This window comes from Salvelinus alpinus, chromosome 15 (assembly GCF_045679555.1).
Source record: "Salvelinus alpinus chromosome 15, SLU_Salpinus.1, whole genome shotgun sequence".
In the NCBI taxonomy this organism is placed as follows: domain Eukaryota; kingdom Metazoa; phylum Chordata; class Actinopteri; order Salmoniformes; family Salmonidae; genus Salvelinus; species Salvelinus alpinus.
The window spans coordinates 53092214-53106248 of record NC_092100.1 but is presented as its reverse complement, the minus strand read 5'-3'; the positions used below and the strand labels follow the sequence as shown (position 1 = coordinate 53106248).

Below are 14035 nucleotides of genomic sequence, written 5' to 3'. Positions count from 1 at the left end.
GTGTTTTCTCAAAGACTATATTGACAAGAAGTTCGAGTGACGGCTCTAACAATGGAAATACATGTTCTTCACAATAGAAGGCAGGCGGGAGGAAACAAGATCAGGTGGGACCATTCTAGACAATAAAAGGGCAGATATGCATGTGCACAACGGACATAGAGATCAGTGGAGGCGCTGAGGGGAGGATGGCTCATTATAATGGCTGGAACGGATTGAATGGAATGGCATTGAACACATGCGTTCCATTCCATTAGCTCCGTTCCAGCCATTATTTGATACCATTCCACAAATTCCTCTCCAGCTATTTTCTTCTTCTTCATTGGCTGATTGCTCCCAACTTATAGGAATCCCCACCCAGTTGACGACTTTAAAATGGTGGAAGCCCTCAATGGCAATGTCCATGCAAAAATGGGTTATATCCATGATGAGTCCTGATGATGGCGCCGGAAGAGATGGGTGCCGTTTTACGGGCTCCTAACCAATTGTGCCATTGTGTGGGTTTTTTCACGTTATTTGTAACTTACTTTGTATGAAATGTTTCTGCCACAGTCTCTTATGACCGAAAAGAGCTTCTGGATATCAGGACAGCGATTACTCACCTCGTACTGGACGAAGATTTTTTATTTAACGAGTCGGACGCAAAGGATTTACTTCAGACACCCGACAAGGCCCAAATCCCCGTCATTCACATGAAGAAGAGATGGAGATATTGGGGACGTAGTTCGGGTGCCTTGTAAGGATCCGACGGCGAGTGAGTAATCCCCCTCTACCATCAATCCTATTAGCCAACATGCAAATGTTGGGGTAGGTTCCTTGTTCCTTGTCAATCATTTGCTTATCAGACAATATCTTTAAGTAAATCAATCAAAAACCTTTATTAATGCAATTGCAGACAGAAGTTGACAACGAGAACATAGCATGCATGTTTCCGAGTAAGTTCTGCAAAATAGGAAAGGGTTCAAGTTGCTTTAATATGCTTGCAGTCAACCCCTAGTGATGTAACTGCCTATGTCAACACCTTCTACTCATGAGACCAATCCCATGCATATACAGTTATACAAACTTGCAGGAGAGACAATGGTTCCAGTGTTTTCTAAGGGCTCAGCAGTAATTTTCCACTCCCCAAGTTGCTTTATAGTTGTATGCCTGACTAGTCTCGTATCTCTTTCACTCCCCTGCAGGATTCTGTGTCTATTAGAAGTCGACCGATTATGATTTTTCAACGCCGATACCGATTATTGGAGGACCAAAAAAAGCCGATACCAATTAATCTGCCGATTTTTATATATATTTGTTAAAATGACAATTACAACAATATTGAATGAACAATGAACACTTCTATTTTAACTTAATATAATACATAAGGTGAATGCACCAATTTGTAAGTCGCTCTGGATAAGAGCGTCTGCTAAATGACTTAAATGTACATCAATAAAATCAATTTAGTCTCAAATAAATAATGAAACATGTTCAATTTGTTTTAAATAATGCAAAATCAGAGTGTTGGAGAAGAAAGTAAAAGTGCAATATGTGCCATGTAAAAAAGCTAACGTTTAAGTTCCTTGCTCAGAACATGAGAACATATGAAAGCTGGTGGTTCCTTTTAACATGAGTCTTCAATATTCCCAGGTAAGAAGTTTTAGGTTGTAGTTTATAGGACTATTTTTCTCTATACCATTTGTACTTCATATACCTTTGACTATTGGAAGTTCTAATAGGTACTTTAGTATTGCCAGCCTAATCTCGGGAGTTGATAGGCTTGAAGTCATAAACAGCGCAATGCCTGAAGCATTGCGAAGAGCTGCTGGCAAACGCAGAAAAGTGCTGTTTGAATGAATGCTTACGAGCCTGCTGCTGCCTACCACCGCTCAGTCAGACTGCTCTATCAAATCATAGACTTAATTATAATATAATAACACACAGAAATACGAGCCTTTGGTCATTAATACGGTCAAATCTGGAAACTATCATTTCGAAAACAAAACGTTTATTCTTTCATTGAAATACGGAACCGTTCCGTATTTTATCTAACGGGTGGCGTCCATAATTCTAAATATTGCTGTTACATTACACAACCTTCAATGTTATGTCATAATTATGTAAAATTCTGGCAAATTAGTTCGCAACGAGCCAGGCGGCCCAAACTGTTTAATATACCCTGACTCTGCGTGCAATGAACGCAAGAGAAGTGACTTAATTTTCCTAGTTTAATATTGCCTGCTAACATTAATTTCTTTTAACTAAATATGCAGGATAAAAAATATACTTCTGTGTATTGATTTTAAGAAAGGCATTGATGTTTATGGTTAGGTACATTTGTGCAACGATTGTGCTTTTTTCGCAAATGCACTTTTGTTAAATCATCCCCCGTTTGGCGAAGTTGGCTGTCTTTGTTAGGAGGAAATAGTCTTCACACAGTTTGCAACGAGCCAAGCGGCCCAAACTGCTGCATATACCCTGACTCTGTTGCACAGAACGCAAGAGAAGTGACACAATTTCCCTGGTTAAAAGAAACCCAGGTTAGCAGGCAATATTAACTAAATATGCAGGTTAAAAAATATATACTTTTGTGTATTGATTTTAAGAAAGGCGTTGATGTTTATGGTTAGCTACACCTTGGTGCAACGTCAGTGCTTTTTTCGCGAATGCGCTTGTTAAATCACCCATTTGGCGAAGTAGGCTGTGATTCAATGATAAATGAACAGGCACCGCATCGATTATATGCAACTTAGGACAAGCTAGATAAACTAGTAATATCATCAACCATGTGTAGTTAACTAATGATTATGTTAAGATTGGTTGTTTTTTATAAGATACGTTTAATGCTTGCTAGCACCTTACCTTGGCTCCTTGCTGCACGCGCATAACAGGTAGTCAGCCTGCCACGCAGTCTCCTCGTGGAGTGCAATGCAATCGGCCATGATTGGTGTCCAAAAATGCCGATAACCGATTGTTATGAACACTTGAAATCGGCCCTAATTAAATCGGCCATTCCGATTGATCGGTCGACTTCTAGAGTCTATGAATCTATTTCAGCCTTGAGGCGCTTTCTCACAGACAATCTGTTTTGACTGCAATAACTCACACATCTCTCAGACCATTTCTTATAAAGAAGCAGAGAATAGAAAAGAACTGTGGAACAATATTAAACCTTATAATGCATGTATATATACAGTGGGGAGAAGAAGTATTTGATACACTGCCGATTTTGCAGGTTTTCCTACTTACAAAGCATGTAGAGGTCTGTAATTTTTTATCATAGGTACACTTCAACTGTGAGAGACGGAATCTAAAACAAAAATCCAGAAAATCACATTGTATGATTTTTAAGTAATTAATTTGCATTTTATTGCATGACATAAGTATTTGATACATCAGAAAAGCAGAACTTAATATTTGGTACAAAAACCTTTGTTTGCAATTATAGAGATCATACGTTTCCTGTAGTTCTTGACAAGGTTTGCACACACTGCAGCAGGGATTTTGGCCCCACTCCTCCATACAGACCTTCTCCAGATCCTTCAGGTTCCGGGGCTGTCGCTGGGCAATACGGACTTTCAGCTGCCTCCAAAGATTTTCTATTGGGTTCAGGTCTGGAGACTGGCTAGGCCACTCTAGGACCTTGAGATGCTTCTTACGGAGCCACTCCTTAGTTGCCCTGGCTGTGTATTTCGGGTCGTTGTCATGCTGGAAGACCCAGCCACGACCCATCTTCAATGCTCTTACTGTTGGAAGGAGGTTGTTGGCTAAGATCTCGCGATACATGGCCCCATCCATCCTCCCCTCAATACGGTGCAGTCGTCCTGTCCCCTTTGCAGAAAAGCATCCCCAAAGAATGATGTTTCCACCTCCATGCTTCACGGTTGGGATGGTGTTCTTGAGGTTGTACTCATCCTTCTTCTTCCTCCAAACACGGCGAGTGGAGTTTAGACCAAAAAGCTCTATTTTTGTCTCATCAGACCACATGACCTTCTCCCATTCCTCCTCTGGATCATCCAGATGGTCATTGGCAAACTTCAGACGGGCCTGGACATGCGCTGGCTTGAGCAGGGGGACCTTGCGTGCGCTGCAGGATTTTAATCCATGACAGCGTAGTGTGTTACTAATGGTTTTCTTTGAGACTGTGGTCGCAGCTCTCTTCAGGTCATTGACCAGGTCCTGCCGTGTAGTTCTGGGCTGATCGTCTCACCTTCCTTATGATCATTGATGCCCCAGGAGGTGAGATCTTGCATGGAGCCCCAGACCGAGGGTGATTGACCGTCATCTTGAACTTCTTCCATTTTCTAATAATTGCGCCAACAGTTGTTGCCTTCTCACCAAGCTGCTTGCCTTTTGTCCTGTAGCCCATCCCAGCCTTGTGCAGGTCTACAATTTTATTCCTGATGTCCTTACACAGCTCTCTGGTCTTGGCCATTGTGGAGAGATTTTAGTCTGTTTGATTGAGTGTGTGGACAGGTGTCTTTTATACAGGTAACGAGTTCAAACAGGTGCAGTTAATACAGGTAATGAGTGGAGAACAGGAGGGCTTCTTAAAGAAAAACTAACAGGTCTGTGAGAGCCGGAATTCTTACTGGTTGGTAGGTGATCAAATACTTATGTTGTGCAATAAAATGCAAATGAATTACTTAAAAATCATACAATGTGATTTTCTGGATTTTTGTTTTAGATTCCGTCTCTCACAGTTGAAGTGTACTACCTATGATAAAAATTACAGACCTCTACATGCTTTGTAAGTAGGAAAACCTGCAAAATCGGCAGTGTATCAAATACTTGTTCTCCCCACTGTATTTGTGAAATTGTACACACTACATAGCGAGCTCTGTTCTATCGACTGCACTCAAGTATCAAAATCAAGTGTGGGCTTTACCTTAGAGAAGGTCCAGTAATTATTGAATCAAGCTGTGTTCTATATGGTATCATACGAAAATAAATACTGTGAAAAGGTACTACATTTTCTTCAGAAAGACAAAAGCCATCTGTGCACTGACAAATGCACAAAGAATGACTCGTCTGGGTCAAAACTTCAAATTCTAAAGACAACCAAAACTCTTGCATCTTCACTTACTTAAGATGATAACATATTAAGCAATGGCAACAAGTGGTTCAATGACCGAATAATTGACGGGTATAATGCACTTTTGAAGTCGCATCTTAATGAACAATATGTGTTAATGTCTCCTGCGTCTTTTGCGAGTCAGGAATTACAGAGTCTGCTGTGACAAAACAAAGAGGTTATGCCAGATGTGCCTGGAACGGTGCACAATTGATGGGGTTTTGAGCGTGTGAAAGTTCCTGTGAACTTAAAGTCACATTGGACAGTTATAGATGAAATCTAACAATTATGGATTCCTTAAGTCAGTATGAAAGAGAATTAAAGGATACACTACTTCCACTTAAGAAATACCTGGCATGACAGAATCTGGCAATTCATGGATTTGTGGTGGATGTGACACTAAACTATGAATTTTCTCATTGGTGCCCTCATTTTTAGAAAACAGTCAGATGGTAGTAGTTGAGGTGTGTGTGTGCTTATTCTCAAAAGCAATCTTATTAGAGGGCAATGTGAATACGCTTTTACACAATGGCATGCGAGATTAGGTTTTATATGAGTGATCAGAGAGAAAAATACTATGTAATACATTTGAAACGCTACAGAAAATGCCTTTGCTGACCTTGATAGATAATACATAACACAGAGACGTGTTTATTATCTTTCAATCTCGTCTCTGTTATTGGTTTTGAAAACTTGGTTAGTATGACTTCACAGTATACTGCTAACCTTGTTAGAAAAGCAACACACGGAGGCCTATAACTTGTAAATAATGTTCTCCATTATTGTTCTGAAAGCTTGATTACGCTGTGTACTGTTAGCCTTGTAGCTTTGTTGCCTATTGTAAGCCATTTCTAACTCTACAAAAGTGTTTTGCTGACCTTGATTGGATAAATCATGACAATATAGCTTGTAAATAATCTCGTCTCTGTTATTATTCTTTCAAACTAGGTTACAAGGCCTATGCCTTTACTGTGTACTGCAAACCTTGATAGATAAGAAGCATATATCGGCCTACAACTTGTGAGTAATTTTCTCTGTTGCTGTTCAGAAAGTGTGATTATACCGTGTCCAAATAGCCTGGTGAATTTCAAATTTGATTTTGTTTTGATAAAAAAAGGTTAGCTTTTGTATTTCTTTTTTTTATGACTGTGTATTTATTTCAGGACCATGGATAGTACCCAGTCATTTAAAGCTTTGTTGCTGGATATGTGCGCCACAGTCCCCCTCCAAAACTACACATATATTTGTTTTAAAAATGTCAGTGCAACAAATTCTTATTTACAATGACGGCCTACCCTGGCCAAACCCTAACCCGGACGACGCTGGGCCAATTGTGCACCGCCCTATGGGACTCCCAATCACTGCCGGTTGTGATACAGCCTGGAATCAAACCGGGGTCTGTAGTGATGCCTCTAGCACTGAGATGCAGTGCCTTAGACCGCTGCGCCACTCGGGAGACCATCCTGAGTATTTCCCATCCTACTTTAGCTGAGAAAGGTTGTAACGTTTTCTGTCTACAAGCCAATATGTGTCCTATGTACAGTCTATTACAGTGTATTGCATTGGGGACTATGGAGATGGTGGAGAACAAAGTGTTGCTGGGTATGTACGACACACTCCCCCTCCAAAAATACACATATTTGGTTAGCAGAGAACCTACTGAGTATTTTCAACCCCAGTTTAGTTTAGACAGGTAGAAAAGTTCTCTCTACGGCCCAATATTCTCAACATACCAGTCTTAACATGGTATTCTTTCATTTGTGGGAAACTGAGTTGTGTTTACCGGTGAAAGGAAAAAGATGGCGGAAGCGGACGAGGAAGTGGATTCTGAATCTAATGGCGGTAGAATCAAGGAGAATTTGAGTATTGTCCAAAATAATGGAACATGGAGCAAAGTAGTGTACAGTGATGAGAATGTCCCTCCGTATCTAATAGGAGTACGGTTTGTTAATGAGGAGCAGTTGAGCAGATTACCAATCTCGAAGAAACCATTTGAGATATCCAAACTGGTGGAGAGAGTGCTGGTGGAGGGGAACGAGGCAGTTGATGTACTGGCTAAACAAGCACTTAGTAGTGGCGACGTTGTAGTTTCAATGAGCAAGGCAGAGGCAAAAAGCCTGATATGGACAGAGATGGCAGTGGAATAGAGATATTAAGGGCAGGCATTTATTTAAAGTCCAGAGGAAAGTCGGGGAGGGGAGGACAGTAGGAAGGGACAGAAGAGAGGAGGGTATTTTTTACAAGATAAAGGGTGGGACACGGCCAGTTGATTAAGACCTTAAATGTGATAGGAAAGCATCCAACAGGAAAGTGTGATTATTGCCAGGAAACAGACCATGGAGCATGTACTGTATTGCTACAGTGTAAGCTGTATCAGAGGGCAAGAGAGAGGCTGAGATACAGTATGAGGGAGAAGGGGACACAGGTAATTTGTTTTAAAAGTATATTGAGTAGAACGTCATTAGATATAGTCTCAAATATTTTATATTTTTAAAGAGCAGGTAGGATTTCGTTTCTCCCTGTCTCTGGCCCGCACGCCAGTACAGTAGGGGGCGGTAATGCACCAAAACGTTGGATGCCAACCGCCGATAAATCCCACCAAAGAAGAAGGAGAGCGTGCTGGGTAAAGTGAAGGCTGTGAGGATCACGACAGGCGGGCATGTTTAGATTGTTTTGGACCAGAAGGATCGTGCGTTGCGTCTCCCCCGATTTGATGAGTCGTGTGTGTCTCCTTGGAACAGGGTACCCCTCAAGGGGGTTATATCTGGTGTCTCGTGGGAAGTCTATTTTGAAGAGATTAAAAATATTTCTGCGATTGATGCACGTCGGATGAATCGTGTGGTGAATGGTGAAAAAGTGAAGAGTAACGTTATCTGTTCTTTTGTTTTTTGATATGGAGTCTCTACTCAAGTGCAGTTGGGGTATATAAACTACAGTCAGAGCATTTATCCCAAGACCAATGCAGTGTGATCATTGTAAAGTTGTTGGTCATGTTTCAAGTGTTTGTAGAAAGGAGATGTCCAAGTTGTGGAAAATATCATGTAATGTGTTTTTAAAAGTGAGGAAAATGTGACATTTTGCAATTGTGGTGGGAACCATGAAGCTACGTGTTTTGATTCCCAAACATGGGTGAAAGAGAATGAGGTGGCCAAAGTCAGGGCTAGCCAGAGCATATCATATGCAGCAGCTGTTAAAGGGTTGGGGGTTTGAATGGTGCACTTGACTAGTCCATGGTGGTGGATAGGCCTTCACTGCAGGCTGCAGGGGTTGCCTTTCACCAGCAGGATCGTGACACTTTAAAGGTTAGGAAGGTGGACTTGGTGGCCTTTATAGCTATGGTGATAAATGGCACTGCCAAGGTGGAGAGAAGGTCCAGGAAGATAGAAATCGTTGTGGAAGCGGTTCCTGGGGCTGAAAGATTTTTCGCGACGGAGTTACATGGAATATTGTCACAAGCCGTATCACCCTCTTGAGAAGGGAGATATGGACACTTGGAAAAAGTGGGAGTTTTATTTTGTCGGATTATTTTAGTTTCCCTATCACCTATGGATTTTCTTTTTACCTTGTTTTGGTTTCAACCCGTCCAGATGGTGGCGGCAATACACCTTTTTGGGTTGTAGTCTGCCATAAAACCCATAGAAGAAACATCGTTTGTGCTGCTGGCAGACTACTAGTGAAGAAGAGAACGTTTGTTTACAGAAGTAGCTAGCTCGGAAATGCTAGCTGTCTTTAAGTTTGTTAGCATAATTTACTTAAATATCGTTTTGCTAAATCATGATAGCATCATGATGGTAAAGATTTCATAGAAATCAGACGCGGTCTATTAGAGCAAGAAAAACCAAACTAAGCTAAGAGATGTGCTAGCTAAATTAGCTAGCGGAGCTTGTTTATCATTCAACCGTCTGTTTGCGTGGTACAGCTAACGTTAGCTTGATAACTAACTGTTTGGATTTAGGTCTCCTGAGGTGGTGAATTGAAGCCATAGGATAACCGACACGATGGGGGGCGAGCAAAGTGGTGATTCTGAGCACAAGCACTCTGACTACAGCACCTCGGGTAAGGGAGAACACGCATCCGTCAGTCTAGTAGGTGACGCGCAAAGTGCCTACCCTACATTATTCCTTGCCCTCTTTTACACATAGGATACTGAAAAAAGTGGTGGTTGCAGGATGTAAACTACAAAACGACAGTGTTTCATATTAGCAGGGTGACCTATGATGTGTCCCAAATGACCCTATTTTGCTATATAGACCATTACGTTTGACCAGGGCCCATAGTGATAGGTCATTGTTTAGGAGCTCTAGTTAGCAATCTTTCAACATATAAAACAATTACAAAGGAGACAAGGGAGCTGATCGTGGACTACAGGAAACGAAAGACCGAGCACACCTTAATTCACATCGACGGGGCAGTAGTGGAGAGGGTCGAGAGCTTCAAGTTTAAGTTCCTTTGTGTCCACATCATTAAGGACCTATCGTGGTCCAAACACACCAACACAGTCATGAAGAGGGCACGACAATGCCTCTTCCCCTTCAGGAGGCTGAAAAGATTTGGCATGTCACCTCAGATCCTCAAAGTTCTACAGCTGCACAATTGAGTGTATCTTGACTGCCTGCAGCACCGCTTCGTATGGCAACTGCTTAGCATCTGACCTCAAGGCGCTACAGAGGGTAGTGCATATGGCCCAATGCATCACAGGAGCTGAGCTCCCTGGCATCCAGGACCTCTATACCAGGCAGTGTCAGAGGAAGGCCCTAAAAATGGTCAAAGACTCCAGCGACCCAAGTCCTAGACTGTTCTCTCTGCTACTGCACAGCAAGTGGTACTGAAGTGCCCAATCTGAGAGCCCATGCCAAATATTTTCAGTCTCCTGAGGGGGAAGAGGGAATTGTCGAGCTCTCTTCACACCTGTGTTGGTGTGTTTGGACCGGAGTGCCAAGTCTGGGACCAAAAGGCTTCTACCCCCAAGCCATAAGACTGCTGAACAGTAAAACATTTAATTAACTAGGCAAGTCCATTAAGAACAAATTCTTATTTACAATGATGGCCTACTACCGGCCAAACCCTCCCCTAAACCGGACGATCCTGGGCCAATTGTGCGTCGCCCTATGGTACTCCCGATCACGGCCGGTTGTGATACAGCCCGGTATCGAACCCGGGTCTGTAGTGACACCTTTAGCACTGCGATGCAGTGCCTTAGACCGCTGCGCCACTCGGTCCTCTAGTTAATCACATGGCTAGCCAGACTATTTGCATTGACCCCCTCTTGCACTGGCTCTGTGTTCACTCACTGGACTCTACCCACACACTCACACATACTACACTGACACTCCCAACACAAATACACTCAAACACACCATACACACACACACATGCATATTGACGCCACACAAACACACACTCACACTGTATACACACTTTCACACTATTTTACACTCTGCTACTCAGATAATAAAACAATCCTTATTGCCTAGTCACTTTTACTCCTAGCTACATGTACATTCTACCTCATACCCCTGCACGTTGACTCGGTACCGGTACTCCTTGTATATAGCCTCGTTCTTTTTTAAATGTTTTTTTTCTGTAATTTATTTTGGATTTTAGACAATACACAAATATACACTGTGTATAAAACATTAGGAACACCTTCCTAATATTGAGTTGCACCACCTTTTGCCCTCAGAACAGCCTCAATTCATCTGGGCATGGACTCTACAAGGTGTCGAAAGCGTTCCACAGGGATGCTGGCACATGTTGACTCCAATGTTTCCTACGGTTGTGTCAAGTTGGCTGGATGTCCTTTGGGTGGTGGACCATTCTTGATACACACGGGAAACTATTGAGCGTGAAACTAACACCTGCTACCATACCCCATTCAAAGGCACATAAATCTTTTGTCTTGCCCGTTCACCCTCTGAATGGCACACACAATATCCATGTCTCAATTGTCTCATGGCTTAAAAATGATTCTTTAACCTGTCTCCTCCCCTTCATCTACACTGATTGAAGTGGATTTAACAGGTGAAATCAATAAGGAATCATAGCTTTCACCTGGTCAGTCTGTCAAGGAAAGAGCAAGGGCTCCTAATGTTTTGTACACTCAGTGTACATAGACAATTTAACATTCCACAAACAGATCCACTAAATAGACATGACGTTGACTGGGACTTAATGCGCAACCTTTAACATAAAGAAAAAATACAAAAAACACCAACTCAGACGTACATAAATTTCAACAATCATTAATGACATCACACTTGCTTAGACCCACATGCTCACACCGTATTCATACCCATCGTGTCCGTCTCACAATAACATCCCTTTCCTTTTCTCATCTTTTGGATATCTCCAGTGCTTGTAACACAAATTGCACTATGTTGTTTCTCTCTGTAGCCAACATTTTTTCAATGTTTAAATAATAATGTATTTGATTCATCCACTGTCTAAATGATGGAGGATCATTTGAATCAATTTTTTAAGTATATATATATATTTTTTTTATGACTGAGATAAGTATGGTCCAACCCATTGTATCTCACCGCACCCTGATATGCCGTGTTTTGAAATACAGTATGTAGATTAAAAGTTAAGTTACATTGTAAAACTTCTGACAGCCAACTTTCTAACTCCGTTATTGTTATTTTATTGTGTTACTATTTCCGTTTTTTTATTTGCAAAGTATTCTTACTTTTTAACTCTGCATTGTTGGGAAAGGGCTCGTAAGTAAGCATTTCACGGTACTTGTTGTATTTGGAGCATGTGACAAATACTTTTTTATTTGATTTGTATTACTTATAGTTGGGCATTTTTTAATTTATTGCTTTGTTGTTGCAGTGGTGCCCTCACCAGCAAAGCAGAAGGCTAAAATGGATGACATTGTGGTGGTGGCCCAGGGGACACAGTCATTGCGCAACATCCACAATGACCCTGATGTCATCAAGCTTCAGGAAATCCCAACTTTTCAGCCATTGTTGAAAGGTAAGCTCAACGGCCTCTAACCGGGATCTAGACTTCTTCTCTGCCTCTACAGTATTGCAGAGATTCGGAGGAGAAAGCAGACACAAGTTTGAATACGCTACATAATAGTCCAGGAAAATCACATTGTGAGAATGTGCAAAAGTATGAATAGGTCTAGACATTCCTTTATGACCATGAAGTCTACAGAAACACTGCTAATGTACAGTGTTTTGAGGGTCAGTCTGTCCATGTCTCTAGGTGTGCTGAGTGGCCAGACATCCCCCAGCAGTGTGTGTCTGGAGCGGCTGGACTATGCCCAGGTGCTGCAGCTCTGCATCCGCTATCAGGACCACCTACGCCAGTGTTCTGAGGCCGTGGCCTTCGACCAGAACGCCCTGGTCAAGAGGATCAAAGAGGTAACTAATGCCGTAATTAACTGTCTGCATCACTATAGATAGACGAAAGTGGCCTCCTCTCCTTGTCTCTTTTCCTTCATCTGCACTGAACTCACAGATGTAGGAAAGGAGGAGAGGAAGGCACTTTAGGCTATTGAAATACATGCCATATCACCAAGAACGTCTGTCACTTGTGTGCCACAGCCAGAAAGGCATATTCTTTCCTCACTCTTCCTCCCAGATGGACCTATCGGTGGAGACTTTGTTCAGCATCATGCAGGACCGCCAGAAGCGCTACGCCAAGTACGCTGAGCAGATCCAGAAGGTGAACGAGATGTCCATGATCTTGCGGCGTATCCAGATGGGCATCGACCAGACCATCCCTCTGATGGAGAGGCTCAACAACCTGCTGCCGGAGAGCGAACGCCTGGAGCCCTTCGGCATGAGGCCGGAGGGGGACGCTGCAGCCAAGTAGTAGTAGTAGTAGTAGTAGTAGTAGCAGCAGCAGCAGCATTGCCTGGGTACGCTGATACACACTGTCATGGACCTCTAGTCTTACCTCCCATGCCCCTGCCAACCACCACTCCAGAGAGACTTCTGAAAGCACTTTATTGAATCATTTAGAGAAAGAGAGAGGGAGGGGGCGAGCAAAAGAAAGAGAACGCTGCCCTACCAGCTCCCCAAGCCATCCTGAACCCTTCACGTCCACAATTCACCATCCCACCAGGCCTGGACATTTAGCTCCGCCCCTCACCATAAGCCATACACACTTCCCACCCCATCCAGCAGAAGCAGTGGGGTACAGGGACAGCTGCACCCAACACTGGGGTTTACATGTCAGTGAGTGTTAACCACCTTCAGTCAAGGAATTGGAAGACTGCAAAACAGAAGTTTACTTGATGATGCACTGAAGGGAAACTTCTTGGATTACTGGTACTTTGAAGACACCACACGAAGTGTGGCGACAAAATGACTTCCAAAAATGACTGCATCTCTAGAAGTAATATTGGTCAAAGATGCGCTCAGAAGACTCCCATAAAAGAAGCTAACGTATTAGCTTATTAGCCAATAAGCTTTAGCTTATTATTCAGCTCTTGCAACTGACCTATCGATTCTGTGTTGCACTGTGCAGCATGTGAGAAACCTAGTAGTCTCAAATGTGGCATATTGTGCAAATTAGGCCTACACATAGCTACAGCTTTGTGGAAGATCATTTATGGATATCACTTCAAACCATCGATAGTAATCTGCGTGAATTTTGTGAAAGTTATGTGTGTTAGGTGCTTGAATATTTTGGTTTCTCTGTGAGTTTCAAATGATTTGCATAACAAAGACGTTTTATTTGGGAAAGAAATAAACAAATTACGAATTTGAATCATTTGAATTTCTTTCCAAATGTATAAAGGTGCTTATACTGTTCTGTTTACTAAAGAATCAGATACTTATCCTCTCAATTGGATGTGATGTTTGGTTATAGGATATTGACATTTGGTGTTATCACATAGTCAGGTCCAAATTTATTGGCACCCTTGATAAAGGTGAGCAAAAAAGACTAAAATATATAATACAAATACTGTGCTATATTGTATGCATAAAAAAGGGGGGGGGCAATCATTTTATACTTTACAAT

General features: G+C 42.2%; 1 protein-coding gene across 8 annotated transcripts; it reads left to right on the top strand.

The window, feature by feature from the left end:
* Position 1: 1 nt before the first annotated feature.
* Positions 2-13780, top strand: LOC139540321 (BLOC-1-related complex subunit 5-like). 8 transcript variants are annotated; one of them, XM_071344069.1, is made up of 5 exons: positions 641-751; positions 9009-9109; positions 11888-12031; positions 12269-12426; positions 12647-13780. In XM_071344069.1, exons 2-5 carry the CDS (start codon positions 9052-9054, stop codon positions 12878-12880), a joined length of 594 nt encoding a protein of 197 aa, XP_071200170.1. In that variant the 5' UTR covers positions 641-751; positions 9009-9051; the 3' UTR covers positions 12881-13780. The 8 variants fall into 8 exon arrangements, with proteins under 8 accessions (XP_071200172.1, XP_071200170.1, XP_071200168.1 ...); XM_071344067.1 differs by lacking the exon at positions 641-751 and adding an exon at positions 7672-7795; XM_071344066.1 differs by lacking the exon at positions 641-751 and adding an exon at positions 7700-7909.
* The last annotated feature ends 255 nt before the right edge of the window (positions 13781-14035 follow it).

Coding starts and splice junctions, on each gene's coding strand:
- LOC139540321 (XM_071344069.1), top strand. CDS start 9,052: ATGGGGGGCGAGCAAAGTGGTGATTCTGAGCACAAGCACTCTGACTAC. Junction 12,032..12,268: donor TTTTCAGCCATTGTTGAAAG/GTAAGCTCAACG, acceptor CCATGTCTCTAG/GTGTGCTGAGTGGCCAGACA. Junction 12,427..12,646: donor TGGTCAAGAGGATCAAAGAG/GTAACTAATGCC, acceptor TCTTCCTCCCAG/ATGGACCTATCGGTGGAGAC.